The sequence below is a fragment of the Ambystoma mexicanum genome, chromosome 10 (genome assembly GCF_040938575.1).
Source record: "Ambystoma mexicanum isolate Mex_15411 chromosome 10, UKY_AmexF1_1, whole genome shotgun sequence".
Taxonomy (NCBI): domain Eukaryota; kingdom Metazoa; phylum Chordata; class Amphibia; order Caudata; family Ambystomatidae; genus Ambystoma; species Ambystoma mexicanum.
In genome coordinates, this window is record NC_090932.1 from 1,628,608,764 (window position 1) to 1,628,630,827 (window position 22,064).

Below are 22,064 nucleotides of genomic sequence, written 5' to 3' on the forward strand. Positions count from 1 at the left end.
CTTTCCAAAGGCCAAGTAGTTAGAGATTTATTTACTGGCCAATGGAAGTTCATTCCATAACTCTGCAGCTGCTATAGAGAAGGCCCGTCAACAGGTCAGAAGAGGCAGAACGCAGTGTCCAGCGGGGAAGATAGCGTGTAAATTTGGCCTGAAGATATTCTGCGCCTTGATCATGAAGAGCGCGGTGAACGATGCATAGTGCTTTAAAATTGGCCCGTTGAGTCACCAGGAGCCAATGCAGACTCGAAGAACCAGTTATATATGTGCTCCATATGACAAGCCTGTTGCCATGCGAGCGGCCAGATTTTGAAGTCACTGCAAACGTTGGATCAAGCCCTTAGGTTGTGCCAAGCAGAGGGAATTACAGTAATCTAACTGAGAGATCACCACGGCCGCCACCACTGGAGGACGAAGGGGAGCGGAAATTATGGGAAGCACTTTCTTAAGTGTTTTTAGTTGGACGTGGCCGGATTGACAAACAGCTGTTACTTGCTTATCCATAGATAAGAATGCAAAAAGTACTACACCTAGGTTTTTCACCTTGTCCACCGGAATAGGGAGAGGACCCAAAGAGAGAGGCCAGAAGGAAGACACCCAGAGTGTAGGATCAGGGGGGCAGCTCACCACCAGCACCTCAGTCTTGTCTCCGTTCAATTTGAGCCAATTGTGGTTCATCCACTCCCCCACGGCCGCCAGGCACCCCCGCAGACACGACGACATCTCAGCCTGAACAAGATCTAATCGAATCAGGAGCTGAGTGTCGTCGGCATACGAGTAGCACCTGACACCGAAGGAGTGGACGAGACACACAAGGGCCCAAATATAGATGTTAAAGAGAATCGGAGACGGGGAGGAGCCTTGCGGCACTCCGCAGCTGAGATGACAGGATGCAGAAAGATAAGGGGGCATTGAGAGAGTCTGAGTACGGTCCGCCAGGAATGAAGTGAACCAGGTTAGTACCTGCCCAGATATTCCCATCTGGGCAAGATGGGACAGCAGGATGGGGTAGTCGACAGTGTCAAATGCCGCTGAAAGATCTAACAAAATCAGGGCAATCACTCCACCTGCACCATGATTAAAGGGACATGCCCGAATCTCTGCAAGCATGTTTTTCGTCCCAGTACCAGAGTGGAAAATTAAAGGTGTAGTGTGCATTACTCTCAGTCTCCTCTTCCTCGTCCCAGTACTTTCAGATGTCAAATGTGGGGAAATAAGGGGAGAGGTCTTGTAATGGCCCATAAAGGTTGGGGTAGGGTTAGGTTGGTCATTAATAGGGAAAAGGGCATACCGTGTCTCACCTGGAGGTACCCCACTCCCAATCTCAGAGGACTCTCCACCCAGGTGATCCTCCCTTGCTTCTCCATCCCAAGGGTCGGGATCCAAGAGCGATGACTTTGCCCTGGCCACCTGAGAAGAGGATCCAGGGGGTTTAGTAGTGAGAATGTCGTCAGGTTTCTCACAGGCCTGAGAAAATAACTTCCGAAAACTAGTGTTTCAAGAGCTTAAGTTTCAAGTTTGTTTGGAAGCTCCATGGATGTTACAAGATGAGTTATACACAGTACAGGGTTTTGTTTTGATAGGTGCCCAAATCATTTCACCTGATAATGTGAAGGCAAAGGTAATAAATCTAGCACATGAAGATCAACATGCTATGTATATATTGGTGGCCTATGTGTGACATGCGGGTTGACAAGATCATTAGGGAAGGTCCCACCTGTGAGAATAGTCAAAGGTCATGTTCTAGTAGAACAACCCCATGACAGTAATGATAATTCCCAGTATGCGTCCGGAAAAGGTCTGTTTTGACAATGTAGGTCACGTATATAGTTCAGGGATGCAAACATATTATATGGTCCTGATAGATTTAGTATCTAGGGAGGTAAAAGTTAAATACAGAATATTTGTACCAGTGATGCGGTATCATTTTTAGACAAATTATTCAAGAGGGAAGGCTACCCCATGGTCCAAATGACAGACAATGGCGCTTTTAGTCTATCGAGAAATTGAAAGATTTATTAGAAGGAGGGGTATTGAATGATGTACTAGTTTGGTGTTTCAACCAGAAACCAACAGCATAGTTGAAATATTTAACTGAGTTATACAGGAAAGAGCTTGAGTGCTCTCTCTGTAGGAGAAGATTGAAGAAACGCAGTTAATGACACAGTCGTAGCACACAGATTTACCTTGCATTCAACCACGGGAGTATCACTATTTGCGATGTAAAGAGGGAGGAAACCCAACACCAGAGTATGTCCCCCTCGTGGATGGCCAGGGCTTATAGGACAGAGATGAGGTTGTAAGATGTAAGAAGCAGAGTTAAATATGAGCAGAAGAGGAACAAATTAAGTACAGAAGACAGTGTAGTGGTGGGACTTCTACAAATAAAGTTTCTAATAACATAGGTTATAATGTCCACAAACTACAATCATTAGGGGATCAACTCCACCAAGACTATACAGTGCTTGCCCAGCTGAAGGTCTGATTTATTTGTATATTACAATAGGCGCAAGGCTTTTTGCATGCAAGAATACAAAGTGGGAGACTGGGTTTGCATTAAACTTCCCACGACATTACAGAAAGGTCTTGCATGTGCAGGATAAGGGAAACATTCCAAGGGGCAGTCAAAACTATGGAAGGGTGTGGAATAATAATCGATTGTAATGTGACATGAGCCCTCCTCAATGTGTTTAGAAGGAGACAGTAAGAAACAGAACTTAGGAGTGAGAAATAAAACAGGATACAGAAAATGACATGGGGGAAGAATGATAGGTGGAGTTTGACAAATGCGTTTGGTAAAGAAAGCAGATATGGTCAGAGTACATCGCAAGGTTCTAGAGAGAACCTAAGAGCTGGTGGACCCGGACCCAAGAGGACATGTAGTAGACTTGGTTATTTGACAGATTATGCAACTTAGTTTGCCCTTGTGGCAGCGAACACAACAAACCCTCCTTCCTTTCCTTCCCCCTCCCTTTCTTGTGTCCCCTATTATACTCCTTCCCGTTCCTATACGTACAGCACTCGTCACTCAGTTGCCACAGTGAAGAAGGGCAATGTGTGGCATCCTCGTGAGCAGTCAGTTTTGTCTGCTCTGTGTTCTAGAGCGGGGAGAACGAGGAACGGATTAGCAGTTGGAGAGAAGCAGATGGTGGGCCAGGCAGAATTTCTTTGTCTAAGCAATTCAATAAACCTTACATGTTTACCTTGTCTTGCTTACCTGTGCAATCCGTACAAACAGTTGGTGAGGCAGCCCTGTCTCAGTGGGCATATGACCGTAAAGTTGCCGTTGACCTGCAAACTTGTATGTTTGCATGCTGTTGACCAAAGTGTGAACTGAGATATGAGACAAGAGCACATGACTCTTCATTATCACTGTTTATTGTGAAATGCTAGGCTTCCTCGAGGAAGCACAAGGACACACAAGCATATAACAAGAACATACAGTGAGGAGACGATGTGGGTGAAGGCAGGCTGGAAAGCGGGAATTGATTAAAGCAGTGAAAACACTGGTCACCTGAGTTGAGATTGATTTCCGGAAGAACGGAAGAGAAATCGGGACGGCTTGGCTATATAATATTTACCCTGTACTGGATGCAAGCACCTCAGCTGTGTGAACAGTGACAAAACCTTACAATATGTGAATGTATTAAATTCCCCCATGCCTGAAAGAATGTTCTGCTAACAGCCAGATTCCAAACCATGAACACAAAATATAAACTGGAGCTAGTTTGTCACAGGAAGCCAGCAGATGACAGGGAATAGTTGTTGCAGGTGAGCATTGTCAAAACTCGGCTGCATCTCAGCGGCTGATATGTGTAGGAGCTTCTTGCAGGCCTGCACCACATACCAACATCACTCATTCTCATAATTCCTTGGCTGAGGGGTGATAATTCAGTGGTTTTGCGTGATGTGGGAGGTTTCCTGAGAAGACACCTAAATGCAAGCTGACAGAGGTGCCGTAGGAATAAAGTAAATGACCAGACAGAGGTCACTCTGGTGCTAGCATGAACTAAGCATGCATATCACAAACAAGGCAGAGGGCAGCCCCTCACAGCAAAGCTTGGGGAATCCTGTATCTGCACCTGAGCGTGGGAGCTGCCTGGAGGGCCCACCCTTTAATAGTCATGTGGACATGCCCCCAGGACAAATATGGATCAACAAAATGTCAGAATAGTTGTTGGAATCCCCTGCAATTACTTGACATCTGAATGCTAATTTTGGCCTTCTGGCACCATGGACTCGCCACTAGGAGAATTTATGGTCAACTTCATGAGCCCTGAGAAAACATGTGGGGATGTTATCAATAGGCCGGTGCCTAATGTCATGAATTTGTGAAATCACGGTTCTGAGCAAGGGGTCCAAAGCTAGCCGATGGCATGCACAAGAGAAGATCCACCCTCAACAATCAATTTGAAGGTTCTTGTTCACTGATCCCCTCTCACAGGTCTCAGCAGGCACAAAGGTGCTGCACATTCAGGGCACTGCCCTCTTTGGAAGTCCCCTATAAAACAATTGATGTGGATATCATTTTTTCTTAAATCCTTTGCACCTTTAAAATACTGATGTTTGTGCAAGATTATCCACCCTACCAGAGTAGGGTGCCTCCTACTTCATATCCGGTTGGGCTAGTCACCCCAATATTAGGTTTGCAAATCCAACCTGTAGCACCTGAAACATGCTTTAAATAAACATGTGGCTAAATGAAAGGGCTAAGGTGCCATTGTTTTATTCAACACATTCTGCCTTTGGGATAGGGGACGGGTCTAGCTGCCTTGTCTCAGCATCCGAATGTAGCCCAGTGGCTTGTCCTGCCATCGACAGGAAGACTTGGCTGTGGTTTGTCGTTTGAGTTCCAGGAGATGAGGTTACTGCAGGAACATAGGGCTTCTTTCTTGAGGTCACCCACGGTCACGCCTCTCTGGCATGCTGTGTGGAAGACGGGCATCATTGTTCTGGTGGCACTCCTGACTACTGCCCTTACATTTCTTCTTTTTCAAGACTGACATGACATGGTGTGGAAGCCTCAAGTGTCTCGACAGCATATAGGTTGGTCCGACTTGTGCTTTTCTGCATAGAGGTTAAGGTGGGTGCAAAGTGCCGATCCTATGGCCGGGGCTGCTTTGGATGCCAGCAAGCCAAGTGGGCTTCAGTGTGTGTGTTTGTGGAGGGGAACTAAAAACCCAATCAATAGGACCAAGAGCTAACCTTTTACCCATCATTCATATTGCATAATTCTAATTTGTTTCATGGACCGACATGCAGTCACTTGGATATCTGACATCATTTGATTGGTATGATGTCCTCCTCCGTCAATGACAGACCGTAAACCTGGCATTGGTGCTGGAGAAGCATGAAAGGCAGATGTCAGTGGAAACACTCTTAGAAATACACACCTGAGAGAGATGTGTTGCCTGGAATGCTGAAAATGATATGGTGGGAACAGTCCACAATGCTACAATATGGCGATATGAGCAGGAGGTCACGAAGGCTTGGCTTAAGTTCCTTGCCAAAACCACGTGTAGTTATAAAAGTATGTGCTGTTCTACAAATTTTAAATACAGGCAATTAAAAGCATGCTCATAGAAAAATAAATTAATTTCTTGAACATAATAGTATTTAAGAACAAATAAAATCACCCTTTGGTTGCCAACCAAATGGCTGCTCAAGTGCAGAAGACAATGCAGTGGCGGGACTTCTAAAAACATAATGTTTCTAATCACACAGGCTATAACGTCCACAAACAACAAACATTAGGGGATCAACTCCACGAAGGCCGCCCCCTACTATAACAGTGCTTGTCCAGCTGAAGGTCTGATTAATTTGTGCATTACAAAGAATACAATTGAACCAGGAGACATTTACAAAGCCACTTATTTTTGGTACGGTGTGAAGGATCCTATGTTTGTGTTTTGCCGACTCTTGTGATGATCTGATATTTTTGTTATTTTTTTAGAAAAAGGGGTCCTGGGTCTGTCCCTTCTTGGCATTTAGGCGCCACGCTTCTGCTGGAGTTCGCGTACACATCTGTTCGCTGACGCGGTTGCCCTTTGTGGCCACCCCTGTGTGTTAGGATCAGTGTTATTGAGGCAGCTTGAACTGGAAGTTGCTGGTTTTCCACTGGGTGATGTCAGCGTTCAGCATGGTGCGTTCGGTGAAGACGACGTGCCCCAACGTATCGATGAGGACAATGGTGTTGGTCCTGTAAAAGAAATCACAGGAAACAAAATGAAGGCAATTAAGGATTCTCCCACTGCTTAGAAACCATCAAACTAGCGTATTTAGGAGGAATTATCCATTTAACTCCAGAAGAGTACAGTTCATACAGCTATTGTATCTGCAACTGGCTGCACTCCAGTTGCTAAGCAACTGCCAAGATCCCTCAGCATTGACTCTGTTGGCTAGAGGTAATGGGAGCAGTAGTTCACCATATCTGGCGCACTAGGACAATACAATAGTTCTCTTAAAAATCTTTCGTACAACATCATATTTATCACACACCTCATAAATTACACAATTTTGGTACAGCCTTGGTTCAGTGTTTTGCCAAACTTTGTAGGGCACAAAATGGCAAAACCCCCAGTCCCCAGTTCTTCAGTAGGGGATATGGGGGTTTTGCTGCGGCAAATTTAATCTAATTCCATTTCATCTAATCTATTTTAATGAATTTTGCCTCAAATATATGTGGGGGTTGGGTTTAGGTGAATAAATAATGTAGTTAGCTTATGAGGGTAGCTGCGGGGGTCTCCACCCGGCATATATTTGCGTCAGAACCCACCACAAAAAAGAAATTCAATTCAATCAAATTCGATTAAATCTATTCATCAACATCACATAGAACCCTTCAGTTGAACAGTCCCAGTCTCACACTTTCCAAACACTCTAAATAGTTTATGACTGTGCACAGAACTCGGTGTGAATCGCCATCGAGGCAGAGCGGAGCTGCCCTTTTCAGATTGTGAATGGAAAACATTGAAGAAGGCGGAAGTGGACGGTAGTTTGGTAAAACAAGACCAAGTGGAGTAGAGACTCAGGCTATTGCCCAGTTTCAGCAAACTATTTTCCCTGACAGGCCATCATTCCTTCTGGAAAGTAGCACTTGTGCCTATTGCGCGTGCAGGCAGTGGTGGCGGTGGTGAGAAATGACAGGTAAGGATGGGGTTGGGAGTGGAGAGGATGGTTTCTGATGCTGTATGGGTGGACGGTGGGGATTGCAGGGCCTCATAAGGAAGGTGGAGGAGAATAGCAGTGATGGGAGGGCGTACAAGGGTAGACCCAGTGTTGCAGTGCTGCCTCCGGCATAACACGAGTGAGATACATGGGAGTGAGGGGCTGGGTGAGATAACGTGCAGTAGAGCAGGGTGCGGCGGAGGAGGCGCCACAAGAATGTTATTGTCCAACATAACCAAAGCCGGACCCCAGTTAAGACGCTGTAGTGGCATTTATCAGAGGCATATGGAAGCCATGTTTATGTGACCACCACTCATCGCAAGGCACCCTAGGCCCATTTTCAGGTACAGGCTTCTCTGAACGCTGTAAGGTTGCATCTGTTCTATAATTCTGTGGGCGACGCAATCCAAAGACATTTGTGCCAGTGGGCAGCCACCATGGATGCAATCCAGGAATGAAATGCCTTGGTCCATAAAGCCAGTGGGTTAAGATAACAGGGAATCGCATAGATGTAGATCCGCCCCTTCGAACTGTGGGCATTACTTGACTTCCAACTCTCTAGGGGCAAAGGGTGGGCACAAGTGTCACCCTGTAGAGGCACCGCTGTACCGTTACTCGCCATGGCCATCAATCTCTGTGACAGTTTTCCTTCTTATGTGGGGGTGGTGCTGTTGGTGGGGATGAGGCGGTTAAAGCAGCTGCACGTACAAAACTGCTGACTCGCCAAAGGCAGCCATTGGGCCAAGTCACTCTGCACTGCAGGGGGTCCCCACGATCAAGCTTGCAAAATCAGCCTGCTAGCCAATCGTAGACTTTCCTGGTTGACATATAGGTGGACCACAGACAACAGAGTGGCTCATTCACAACACAACCTGTTCTTTGGAGCATGGTTGCGCAGCGGGAAAGCTGCCGTCGGTGCCCTCGGTATTCACTGCCACCTTACGTGGCCGAAAGCCCTTGCTTTTTGAGTCACTCTACTTTCAAAATACCTGTTTCCTGCCATGATCCTTCAAATGCTAATGGATTTCAATAGAAATATAAAGTGAGCCAGCATTCTAACATGAGAGGCCTCAGATTGAAACTTTGGCAGGTGGAGTACTGTGCATTTACACTAAACATGCAGATAATGTCACCTCCCATGCTTATCATGACTGGATGACCATACTGGGGTGACCCATGAACTGTGCGGTTCAGCATGGCTTTCGCAAGTTAGGACAGAACACCTTGCGTTCAGTTTTCATATTACTATACTAGCATTTCCATAAAAGCTAGACAATGCTTGGGGGTGTACATTCACAATTGATTGTAAAGTGTGCTATGATACAAGGCTTTTATTCTGCGCTGTCATACCGGTTTCAGAGTGCCTGCCAAGCCTGGAAACTGGCTTACTGTGCCTCGGGCCAGCGTATCCAGACCTTAGTCTGCAGAGGAAAAGGAGTGGGGGAGAAGATAAGAGCAGGGGCCAAGACTAAAAAAAAAAAAAAAAAGTAGGGGGACTCATTAACATACGCAACGGGATGTGATGTCACCAGAAATTAGCACATCAAGGGGAACTATGCTCTTTTCATTCAATTGTCTTTGCATAACCATACAAGTTGCACAGGACGAATGGCATTTGCCTTTCATAAAAAAAGCCCAACAAAACACCAAGAGAGGATATTTTCTTCGAATAATGTTTTGAAAACGTTAAAAGGTGTACATGTTTTAAACTCCAAGAACCAATACCAGTGTTTCCCTGGAACATGCAGTCCTCAAATGTGACATTTCACTGTATGTTGTGTTTCTTTTCATCAGGTTATATGGTGCATGGGTAAAGTGCCCTGTCTGCAAACCTGGCGACCATGGTTCAGTCCCGAGGTTGGTGTAAATTCATGAATTGAAAAAAATAGTAAATGCTTTTTGTCGAGATGTGTAAGGTGTCACACTCCAAAATAAGGCACGGACGCGGAGTCTTCATTAACACATCCTTTATTTTCCACACGATACCCAGAAGTGCTTAACCCACGTCATATCCCGTCCCTCCCCTTCCTGCTGCCCCGTGTTCTTTCCCACGTGACTAGGGAGTTATGTGACGACATCACACCCCCCGATACTAAACATTAAGTTCGTTATCAGGGCATCTCCTCAATGAGACGCGGTGGTCGTCTTCCAGTTCTCTGAGGTCTCCAGCTATTTCTTTCGCTTGATTCCTGAGGTAGCCAACGGGGCTCATCAGTGTCGGAATCTTCTTGGCCTCCTTCATAGGGTGCATCCCGCACCAGAGTGTCCCTTGGCATGTGATGTTCGACTAGGGGTATGATCCCTGGCATTTTCTTGAAGTGAGAGCTGTTTCTTGTCATCGTATGCGTTGTTCCTTCAGCCGTGATGAGAGAGCCTTTCCTCTGTGTGATGGTGAGGGGTTCTTCATTGAACGATGTCATGTTTTTGCGATTTTGTGGCTGTCTCGCAACGACAATGTCTCCCGGCTCCAAATTATTCTCCTCGGCCCTCCTTTTCTTATCCGCTGTGGTTTTCATATTAATTTTCTGGGACGCGTCTTGTTGTCTCATTTCAGCGTCACCTTTGTACCGTTCTTCCTCCAGTTCTATGTGGGGTAGTCTAGTTCGCACATTTCTACCAAACATGACTTCTGATGGTGATTTGCCAGTGGTACTGTTTGGGGTATTGCGGTAGTCTCTCATTAGCTTACACAGTAATTTTTCCACCGGTTCTCCAGTCAGGCGAGCTATCTGCGTGGTGCGTTTAATACTTCCCATGAATCGTTCAACTGTACCGTTCGCTTGAGGCCACAACGGTGTTACTTTTCTGTGATGGAAACCCATGTATTCTGCGAAGGTTTTGAAATCTTGTCCGGTGAATGGGGGTCCATTATCTGATTTCACTACTTTTGGAATTCCGTATATAGCAATTATTCTATCCAATGCAGGGATGGTGTGATATGCTGCTGTTGACGGTACAATTTGTACATCTGGGAATCTTGAATACTCATCGATTGCCACAAAGATATATTCACCCCCTTCCAAAGGACCATAGTGATCTATGGCAATTTCTTCCCAGGTTCCGTTTGGCAATTCAGTCATTCTGAGCGGTTCAGGTCTAGTTTGAGGGTTAAGAACCACACACGTGGGACAGTTTTTGAGCAGTTCTTCCACTTGTGTGTCCATTTGAGGGAACCATACTCTTTGTCACAACAATTATTATTATTTTTTTTTATCCTTTTTGTGGACATTATTCCCCGGTGTCCTTCATGTGCAAGCTCAAGGACCTTTTTTCTTAACGAACGAGGAATCACTAGTTTTGTCCCTTTCAGTAAGAGTCCTTCTGTTTCAGCAAGCTCTTCCTTTACTGTGAGCAGACAGGTGATGTCTTGTCTGGTTTCTACTTCTGCACCTTCTTTGAGTTGCTTTGCCTGTTTCCAGTGCCCTGTCTCAAGACATCTCATAATGATCTGCATTGCATGGTCCGAGTTGGTTTCTCTGGCTATTTGTTCCATGTCCAAACCTTGTGGTGTACTTTCTTGGACCACATACATGATGTATTGATCTGCAATGGATGGATCGGAGTTGCAATCTTGACTGGGATGACGCGAAAGGAAGTCTGCTGGATTTTGTTCTTTTCCTGGTCGATGAATGATGTTGAATTGATAGTCTTGTAGCCTTAAAGCCCATCGAGCTATTCTGGGAGGCATCTTGGCTTGAGCATTGCCATAGATGAATAATAGTGCCTGGTGGTCTGTGACTATAGTGAAAGGTTTCCCGTAAAGGAACAGATGAAAGTGCTCGCATGCCCACACAACCGCCAAACCTTCCCTCTTCGCTTGTGAGTATGCTTGTTCAGTTTTTGAGAGGCTGCGACTGGCATAGGATACTGTGTGTATGGACTGGCCATCTTTGTGATCAAGTTGAGTCAGAATGGCTCCTAGGCCAACTGGACTAGCATCCACTATTAATTCTGTGTGCTTCCGTGGGTCAAAATATGCCATATTTTTGGCATCTGCGATGCGATCTTTGATGATTTGGAACGCTTGTTGGCATTCATCCGTCCATCGGAAATCGGCGTTAAGTTTGGTGAGGGCTCTCAAGGGTGCACTGACCGATGCAAAATCCTTAATGTATCTCGTGCAATAACTTGCTAGACCTAGAAACGATCGCAGATCGGTGACGGAGGTTGGTGGTGTCGTGCTTGTGAGTGCGCTGACCTTCTCAGGATCCGGTGTCATTCCATTTTTAGAGAAGATGTGGCCGAAAAATCGTAGGGTTGGTTTTCTAAATTCACATTTGTCCTTGTTCAGGGTGAGGTGTGCTTCCTCCAGTGCCATGCACACACGCATAAGGGTGTCATCGTGCTGTTCTTGATTTTGTCCAAATACTAAGATGTCATCACTATAGTTCAAACAATTTGGTACGTGTTTTATTATGTTATGAATTTCCGATTGAAATATTTCTGCCGCTGAAGAAACTCCAAAACTGAGCCGCTTGTATCTATAGAGGCCCAGGTGAGTAGCAAAAGTGGTGATGTATCTGGACCTTTTGTGAAGTTCTAATTGATGGTACCCCTTATTGAGGTCCAGTTTTGAAAACACTGTGGCTCCATTGAGCAGATGCACCATGTCCGTTATCCTAGGAGATTGATGACGTTCTCTCAAGATTGCTTCATTAGGTCTTCGCATGTCCACGCAAATGCGAATGTCATCGGAGTCTCTTTTCGGGACTGGCACAATGGGGGATACCCAAGGAGTGGGGCCTTCAGCAGGTTCAATTATGTCTGCTTCTAAGAGTTTCATTAGTTCGGTTTCCACTTGTTTTTGTATATTAATGGGAATACCGCGGTAGTGTTGCGCTACAGGAGGAATGTTGTTGTCTATATGTAGTTCAATTTGTCTGTCCTTCAATTTTCCGAGTCCTCTGAACAGTGCAGGGAAAATTTTGTCAATGTTGGCGGTGGGGTCCAGGTGCTTGTGCATCATGAGTCTATACAGAACATGAATTAGACCCATGTCGACCGCAGATTTGTAGCTAAGAATGCATCCACTGTCAGTGGCAGCTTCAAGAACATGCATGGGTATTTCCTTTACGTGATCTTTGTACCGACATGATGCCGTGAAGAAACCTTTACACGGTAGCGGCGTCTTGGAGCCATATGGAAAAATGAGTGCTCTAGCTGGTTGCAAACGTGGTGCATTTGGCATGCTGTTGTACACTTCCTCACTCACCACATTTACCGTGGCTCCTGTGTCCACCAGAAATTCGGCAGCCACTTGGTTGACATTGATGATGAGAGTAGGGCTATTTTCTTTTGCAGTGGGGTTTCCAAGTGCATATAAGTAGCCTTTTATCCGTGGTTCTCCTCTCCGTAGATTTAATTCCTTCTTGGGTTTGTCCTCTGAGGAGGTGCTAGAGATGCTGTCAGAATGTGATTGTTCTACCAGACACCTGACATATCTCCGGGGACGTCTTCTCCGTCCGGAGGATGTAGATTTGTTGTCACGCCATTCATGTGAGGTTTTTGATTGTCTTCTATCTGACGGTTCTTCTCGTTGTCGGCGGCGTGTCGCGTCATTCTGGTAGTGTGATTCACGATTGGGACTCAAACGCCTCAGTTCTCTTTCTGGTGTGGAGCGTCTATTTCTTCCACTTCCTTGCATTTTGCTACGATAGATGAAACACACAGCCTTGTAATGATTTTCTCCCCCGCAGGCAGAACAAACTTGACCCATGGCAGGGCATGTACCTTCATGAGGATATTCATGTCCACAACGATAGCAAAGTGGATCTGTGTTTCCTTTGGTAGTGCTCTCAAGTTTATGTAGATTTTCATGCTTCCCATGAATGATGGTGATGCCATCAAGACCTTCTACCTGTGCTGTTAGCGCCGCTTCGGATCGAGCCAGGCGTAGAATCTCTTGCAGATTTCGAGCCTTTTGTAGAAGCCGTTTTCTGAAATCACTGCTTTCACACCCTACAATTATCTGTGAGCGAAGGGCTTCCTCATTTGAGTAGTTGTTAAAATCGCAGTGTTTCATCTTTATTCTTAATCTCATCACAAACGCATCCATTGTTTCACCTTTTAGTTGTTTAGTGGTGTGAAAAATGTGACGCTCATAGTCCACGTTTGTGTGTGGCGTGAAGTAATTGGTTAGGGTTGTCTTCAATTTGGTGTAGGTGTCTATGTCATCTTCAGGAATCTCATCTAGAATGTCTCTCACATTTGATCCTATGGCATGGGTGAGCAAGCTGTGTTTCCTTTCATCCTCCAAAGGACCTACCGCCTTGAGACACACTTCAAAATCCCTCATCCACTTTTTCCACCTTGGTCCCAGTGTGCTGGTGTCGCTCAGGTCAAAATTGGGGGGTAGCTGTGTTATCAGGCCGTCCGTCATGCTTGTGCGTGTTGTTTTAGCAGGAGTTACTTGTACTGTTAGTGATTCCTCAGACGAGTCATCAAGCATGACAGACAATATATAACTGCGCACTCACTAAGCGTAGTGGATGACAAACTGCTACGTTTTCACTTGAAAACCTGAAGATGGTGGATGTTCCGTGTGACGTGAAAGGTGTTTGTACGGGGAGCCGATGCGCTCCACCCACGTGGCTTCCTCAATTATTATTATTTTTTTTTTAAAAGAGAAGGTCTCTGTGTGGAGCCGACGTGCTCCACTCGCGTGTGCTTGATTCGAGCGTACCTGTGTGAGCGTGGGGAGCCGATGCGCTCCACCCACTGGTGTCACTGCCTTTTGGCGGGAAACGCTGTGAGGAGCCGACACGCTCCACTCACACGCTTCAGCGCGAGGAGCCGATGCGCTCCACTCACGGGCCGAATCCCTTCCACGGAAAGTGAGACGTCGGGGGGAGCCGACGCGCTCCACCCGCGAAATTCCTGCACGCTGTTGGCGAGGGAAACGCTGTGTGGAGCCGACACGCTCCACTCACGCGCTTCTGTGTGAGGAGCCGATGCGCTTCACTCACGGATGAATTTGCCACTCTGGAGCGGTCGCAAGGAGCCGATGCGCTCCACTTGCGAAACGTACGTGACAATTGCAGGGAGCCGCCGCGCTCTACCCGATAATCTACCTGTCGCCATTGACAGGTGCTTGCAAGACCTCGCTCGGACTCCTGGGGAGAGTCTCAGCTGGCGGGGAGTATACTCACTCCCACCCGCCGTACGCCGTACACTGCCGTGTGTTTGCTGCGTGAGTTCCTTCGTCGCCAGTGTCGAGATGTGTAAGGTGTCAGACTCCAAAATAAGGCACGGACGCGGAGTCTTCATTAACACATCCTTTATTTTCTACACGATACCCAGAAGTGCTTAACCTACGTCATATCCCGTCCCTCCCCTTCCTGCTGCCCCGTGTTCTTTCCCACGTGACTAGGGAGTTATGTGACGACATCACACTTTTCGTTTTATGCCTGGCCACTGAAATACAAGGAGGGGGGAGGGCGGCATACGCCCGCTGAAAAATATGGGTGGACTCTATCCACCCGCGTGTCCCCTCGACTTCAGCCCTGGATAAGAGGCTGGGAAAGAAGGGGCACAATCAGAGGGACACAGGGAAGGGATGATGCAGAGGGACACAGGGAAGGGGTGATGCAGAGGGACACAGGGAAGGGGTGATGCAGAGGGACACAGGGAAGGGGCGATGCAGAGGGACACAGGGAAGGGCTGATGCAGAGGGACACAGGGAAGGGGCGATGCAGAGGGACACAGGGAAGGGATGATGCAGAGGGACACAGGGAAGGGGCGATGCAGAGGGACACAGGGAAGGGGTGATGCAGAGGGACACAGGGAAGGGGCGATGCAGAGGGACACAGGGAAGGGGCGATGCAGAGGGACACAGGGAAGGGGTGATGCAGAGGGACACAGGGAAGGGGTGATGCAGAGGGACACAGGGAAGCGGCGATGCAGGGGGACATAGGAAAGGAGCGATGCAGAGGGACACAGGGAAGGAGTGGCAGAGGGACACAGGGAAGGGGTGATGCAGAGGGACACAGGGAAGGGGTGATGCAGAGGGACACAGGGAAGGGGTGATGCAGAGGGACACAGGGAAGGGGTGATGCAGAGGGACACAGGCATGTTTGTGTTGGATTGGGTTCTTGTAGATCCATTGAGGCAGACCACAGATTGAGACCGGACGAAGGGGGTATGTTACATGTATGCGTTCAAAAGGACAACGTGAATCAGTTTGAAATGATAAAGTGGCGGATGACATGTATTATGCATGCGTGATGGGCATGAGCTGCATCCCAACCACTGAGTTAAGTTGTGGTGGTTGTGACAAGACCAATACCCTGACCTTTTCAAAAGGGGGTCAGAGCCTCTTGCAGCAGGGGGCGAGAGGCCTAGTGAGAATTCCAGAGCCTTTTTTCATCCCTGTGAGGCAAAAAACCTTGGTGTCATCTTTGATTCGTCTCTCTCCTTCTCTACTCACATCAGGGACCTTGCCAAGAAGGCCCACTATCAGCTGCACCTCCTCAGAGGTATTCTCCCTTTCCTCACCTTCCCCCAGGAACTCAATATCTCCAGCGCTCTGGTCCTCTCTAGGCTTGAGTACTGCAACAGCCTCTTCCTCAATCTTCCTTCATCCTCCCTTCAACTAATCCACAATAGCACTGCAAGAATTATTATTGGCCTCAAGCCCAGGGACTCCATCGCTCCAGCCCTACTTTCTCTCCACTGGCTGCCAGTTGCTGCTAGGATTAAGTTCAAGGCCCTCTGCATCATCCACAAGGCTTTCTGGGGCCTGGGAAATCACTACATCCAACCTCCCTCCCTAAATACCTCCCTGGAGGAGCTCTTCAGTCTTCTAGCTCCAACTCTCTACAGATCAGATGCTTCTCTAAGTAGAGAGTGGGAGGTAGATTGCTCTCTACTCCGTAGGAGCCTCCCTCTCGAATGTTCTCCCCGCCCCGTTCAGGCTTGAGCCGGATCTCCTTATGTTCTCGAAGCTCCTCAAGACCCTTCTTTTCTCCTCCTCCTTCACTCCCCCCCTCCCCTGCTAACACCTTCTTCTGCTCCAGTGACTGGCTGCCCGGTTCCCTCTGAGTACTACAGGGATCCAATCCCCCAACCCAGTATGCCCCCACGCCCTCCTTTTTCATGCCCTTACCGGCATTCCCTGGCACTTTGCCTCTGGCTTCCCCCTTAGCACTTGCACTTGAGCCTTCACCCTTTTCCCTTCCCACCTTAGCACATCGTTTTGCGCAGACCAGCACTCCGCCGTCCCTCACACTTCTTGTTCTGCACTTGCACGATTCGAATGTCACAATGCCTAGTAGGACCGTTATTCTATCTTTCTCCCTTGTTCCCCTCCCCCATCTCCATTTTGTCTTGTGGCGCCTTGAAACACCCAATAAATATCCAATAAATAAATGGATATAGTCTAGTCATGTGGCAGAATTGTGAAGTGTCATAATGTGCAAGTCATGAAGAGTCTGCCTACTCTGGGAATGTATATCTCATGAGTGCCCTTCTGAGGTCTGCAACCTGCGGGCCTCCAGATGTTTTGTACTATGACTCCCATGATCCCTCATCGTTGACTATGCTGGGGAGCGCTCATGGATGATGTAGCTCAAAAACAACTGGAGAGCCAAAGGTTACAGTCTCCTGATGATTCTAGGACATAGCCAAAATAAATCATTAAAGACTGTATCAAGGAAACAGTCATGAGAAAAGACTTCCGTAAATTATAGTCTACTTTCATGGACTTGACTTTTACAACTATGCTGATGAAACACAACTTCTACTCGGGCTGCAGGGAAGCCACATGAACCGCTCTGATATTCTGTGATAATATATCCTGAGTGTTGATATATGGATGGTCATCAAGCATTACATTAAGCCTCATGATGTATGAAATTAATCGACCCTTGCCACATTGTCTATGCCCATCGATACTGTCAGGAACATGGATATTTTTTCAATAAACTATTGCTGATACCGGATATCAAAGTGGTACAATGCTGCTGCTTCCACCTAAATACTTTGAGACACCCATTTAACCCCTAAAGTGCCAAGGACTCATATGCTTGTCCTTTTTGCAGAGACTTGCATAATAGCCTGGCAGTTAATACCTAAATGTCTCGCAGCATCCTAACATTACATTCGCCTCCGCTACGTCTCGCTTCGATCATGCACACAGGCTCCACACAAGAGCTTCGAAGTATGCACTCAGACAACTCCAGTCTGTTTAATTGGAAGGAGTAAAGACAGAACTATTTTGAGTTTTATTATGCAACTTTGGCTTCAACCTACCTACCTACCTACTTTATTTTAGAATTGGGGCTCGGACAGGGATGCCTTTACAAAATCGTAAGTGCCGTCCCCGCAATACGACTATAGAAACGGCTCACCAGCTTTTGACTGGCTCTCCCAATTATATGGATGTTTATTTAAAAAGGATATACCAGCTTATATCATGATATAAATATAATTCAAACTGATCAATCTTGGTCTAGAATGGAGAATATCTTTTCTTCAATTTTGCAATGTTTTATGTATGGAAGGACCTTTTCAAATGTATTAACTTGTGATTTGCAATTGTAATGCTATATAAGATTAAGATTTTAATAGCTGTGTGTTTGATACCAGAGATTGGTTTCTAAGCGCGAGATCGGGATTCAAACCTGTGTTGCTCTGTGTTTTCTTGCTTCCAAGCAGGGGTGTTGTTAAGTCTGGAAAAGATCTGGGGCTTTGCCCACATCGGGACTCAGGGCTAGCTTGCCTTTTGGTTGTAGCCCCTGAGCTTCAACCCCCTACTAGTGATGCCTCGGCTTCCAAGACAAACGCGTTGCCCCCGAGCTATCCCCAGAACAATAACTCAGTGTTGGGTCACCCCCACCTTTGATCTCAGAGATTCAAATCCTAAAAACTCTCTAGAGCTTTGGCTTTCTTTGGGAACCCGTCATCTAACTGTCCCTAAAACTCAGGAATCCAGAGTAGGAGGCTGCTCTGTCATTTCTGGGGGATCAGAGGTGGGAAATGCTGCCACTGGAGTGAAGCTATACCCCAGCCCGGCCAGCTTATCTTTTAGTAAACATCCATAGGCAATCTGTTTGCACACACCGTTTAATATACATTTTCATCAGTGTACTGGGTACTGCCACGATGGTCAAGGAAATAACTGACCAGCCCAAGACAGAAATGCAGTTCAAATTGCCCTTTATTTGTGGCAAATAACACAGGTTAGCCAAGCAATTCATGGAGTTATTCTAAACCAAATGAAAGTGTAGAAGTGCTCTTGTATCCTGGGGTCCCTCCAGGTCGGCCCGCAGGCTGGCATAAGTTAGGTTGCCTTGAGCCGTCTGCGACCAAGAAGTGTGCCAAGACCTCACATCTAGTACAACACCTTTATTTGGAATAGTTAAAAGAAAGGGTCCAGAGTTAACAGAAACAGGATCTTCTCAAATGGAAAAATGTGTCAGGATGTCTTCTCCTTAGTGGACCCCTCTTATCTCTGGTCACTCCTTATAGCTCAAGGTAGGAGGAGGGTTGTGGTTCCTTGATGTTGCAAGGTCTTAAGTTTCCAGAACCGTTCTTCAGCAATACTTGCAGGCTTTCTTGTACCACAAGACTTACAGTAGTGTGATACCACCGTCACCGCTCGACGTTACCACCTCCTCCTACTCAGTACTCCCTTGACATCTGATTTGACCACTTCGGCTACCTCTGTCTGTGTCTCATTGTCGCTCCCTAATGGTATCACCCCTCCTTTTCTGTACCACCTTCTTCACCACCTGATGTTACCACTTCTTTCTGCCGCCTTGGCCTTACCATCAACTCCTGATTACCACCTCTTCGTGCATACATGGTCTTACCACATCCTCCTCCAATCTCTTACCTTTCACCAGCTCCTCCAAGTCTCTCTAATCTGCAGCCACCGCAGAACTCGAGGCCTCTGCTCCTCCAACCCACTCCGGCTGTCAGGGCTCCGTGGGTTTTATAGTGGCCTCCCTGGGCTCTTAGTGAGTGAGTGGCTGCACCTGTGTTTGGTAATTGGGGGGTGGTTGGGATTGCCTCACTTTGGACGTATTGGGGCCACACCGAGCCATCGTCTGGCTTGTCCGGCTTCTTGGATTGCACTTCGCCCTCTAAGCCCCTTTCTTCCGATGCTTGTACAGGACCCTGCATTCTTCTACTCCCGCAGTGTGTGAACTCTATGTGGGATAAGCTGCCGCATTACGATTTTGGAATTCGGTGATAAATCAGCGGAATAACTACCAATCTCAACTGCCGTTACTGCCACGTCATCCCGTTGGTGTTCCATGGGATGACAAGTGATGATATGACGGAGTCATTGCTCAATTATAGGACTCCATGAGGATTTTTGGCAAGTGTACCGCTGACGGATTTACCGTGTGGAAAGGTGGCCGATTTCTGGAGGTAGAGTGAAGAATTTACCACTAGCCTGTTGCTGAAGGTAAATAACCCACAAATGTATAATTCAGAGGTGCAGGAAAAACGGCAGTAATTCTCGGACCACCCAAAAAAGAGGGTGCAACAGAAGGACCACCACTTTCTTCCCCACACAATCGACCTTGTAATGAGGCCCAAACCCTTGGTAAGCTTTCCAAACTCTCTGAATGTGAAAAGTGTGCTGGCACGCAGGGAAATCGCAACATAGATCCCCGGTGAGGGAGTCATCTGCCTGGAGACAACGAAAAGGTAACTCCATCCGGCGCGGGCCTCATCGGGGCTATGAAGAGAATTCTCTAACACTGCAAGTGGAATTCTCAAAGTATTAGGACAAACGTTACTAATGTCACACACATGAAATGGACCAGGGCTAGAGCAAATGCTGGAAATGCGGGTCTGCTAGAAAGAGAAAAAGCTTTGGGCTCTCTCCATTGGAGGCGGGGCTCACTACCACTGACCTGGATGCTCTTTCTAGGGGTCTGGAAAGGGCCAAGGCTATCACAGCTGTCCTGCTCTAGATGGCTGGAAGACCACTAGGCCTTATCTGCAATGGAGCACTGAGATTGTCCCCTGCTTCGTGATGGGGGCCATAGGTGGGTGGCCAAGGGATCCTACCCGTAGGGCAGCCCAGGGTCGTCATTCACTAACACGGGATGGCACTTGGCCCCGTGAGTCACCCCCCATGGCGGTGATTATGGCACGCTGTCCTGCTTTTTCTCAGGAGGACTCCCTTAGCTCTCAGTGTTTGCTTAAAGAGTCTCTTGCACCCTTCTTCACTGTGCTTCTCAGGGTCTCTTATCCTGGTTGTCAGTTCTGGGTTTAAATGGTTTCTGCACCTTTCTTCGCTTATCTTCTCTGGATCTCGTTTTCTTCTTTGCCAGTTATGGATTTAACGGGCACCTGGGGATGTAAATAAATAAGTGAAGGGCTGTGATTGGTTATATTTAATCATTTCACCTGTGGTGGTACCAAGCCTTCAAAAAGCTGACCCACCATTTTGGATTTGACTTTCATTAATGGTGGCGATTATACTGCTCCTGGGAGTCTAGAACGCTCCCATTTGGAGCCTGGAAGTCTGCTCTGCAGGAATGTTAACCGATAGAAGACAAGGTGAGCCCATTTAAGTGTGGTGCCATCTCCCTGCGTGAGTTCTTGAGGACTTTGCTGCATAGAAACAGACGAGACATTGATGTCTGAGGCATCCACACTGTGTGATTGCTATAGGAACACGTGGTCTGCCTCTGGCCTTAAGGCAGGCTCGCGACTCGAGTGCTGGAGCAAAACGTGGCATGTCTCAGAGGCGGTATGCAGTCTTTATTTCGAAAATGTTATGAAGAATGAACCTATATCGAATGTTTTATAACAAAACATTTTATGAAGAATGCACTTGGGGGTGGGGTAAAGGGTTACATCTTTTTGGGAAACGGTTGGGGTGGGTTTTTAGGGGTGAGAAATTAGGGTTTGGCGGGGACTCCCCCAAAAAATAGTTTCGTTATAAGTGCATTCTTCATAAATAGTTTTGTTAAAAAGACATGTAACCCTCCAAGGACAGAGCAGGCTTGTGGAGCAAGTTATGGTATGTTTTGTTAATACAATTTGTAAAGCGCGACTTACACCAACTAAGGCATCATGGCACTCCACAACTGATAAAAGCAAAGAAGGAGGCAAGTAACAAAAACATTTTTTTTTTTAAATAACACCAGAACAATCAGTGATTTTGAATAGCATGCAGAGAACGCAGGAGTTTATTCCATAGGGCAGCAGCAGCCACAGAGAAGGCTTGTCTCCCAATCCTGGAGCAATGGAAACGTGGTATATGAAGCAAAAGGCCGTTTTCAGATCTCAAAGACCGAGTCGGGATTTAGGGACAACATTTCACCTGTAGATATTCAGCGCCGGTGCCGTAGATGGCACCGGGGACAATTTAAGTGATTTCAATTCAATACGGCGTGATACAGGAAGCTAACGAAGAAGGCGCCGGGCTGGATGGATGGAGACTCGGTAAGGAGACTGCGTAGCTACTTTAGCTGCAGAGTTCTGCAACATTTATAAGCGCTTTAAAAGATAAGCCGGCTGAGTCAAAAGGAGAGAATTGCAATAGTTCCTAGCACTGAAAACAGAAGACAACCACAGGAGCATGCAGGCGGGACGGCAAAAAAGGAAGAACCTTTCAAAGGATTCTTTATTTAAAAATTGCCAATTTGGCGCAGGTCCTTCACCGCAGAAATAGGCTGGTGTCCAAAAGAGCTGGCCGATGGGGGCCGATCACCAGAACCTCTGTTTTATATCCATTCAATTTTAGCCAGTTGTTACTCATCCAGTTACCCACAGATTCCAGGTAGCAACAGGGACAGTCCGCAGCATCCTGCTGAGAAAGATTGAGACGCAACTATCTGCGTGTCGTAGGCATAGGAATAAAAAATGGAAGCCTTGGGACTGGATGAGTTTGGTTAAAGGCTGGATGTAAACATTAAACACAATGGGAGAAAGAG

The 22,064-nt window shown here is 46.9% G+C and overlaps 1 protein-coding gene across 2 annotated transcripts in view; it reads right to left on the reverse strand.

Annotated features, from left to right (window-relative positions):
• Window positions 1-3,357: 3,357 nt before the first annotated feature.
• The window catches only part of TANGO2 (transport and golgi organization 2 homolog), a 1,266,594-nt gene continuing 1,247,887 nt past the window's right edge, over window positions 3,358-22,064 (reverse strand). For both annotated transcript variants that reach the window (XM_069620036.1, XM_069620037.1), the window contains one exon: window positions 3,358-6,196. In XM_069620036.1, coding sequence (XP_069476137.1) covers window positions 6,076-6,196 — 121 coding nt within the window. In that variant the 3' untranslated portion in view covers window positions 3,358-6,075. The remainder of the gene's footprint in view (window positions 6,197-22,064) is intronic.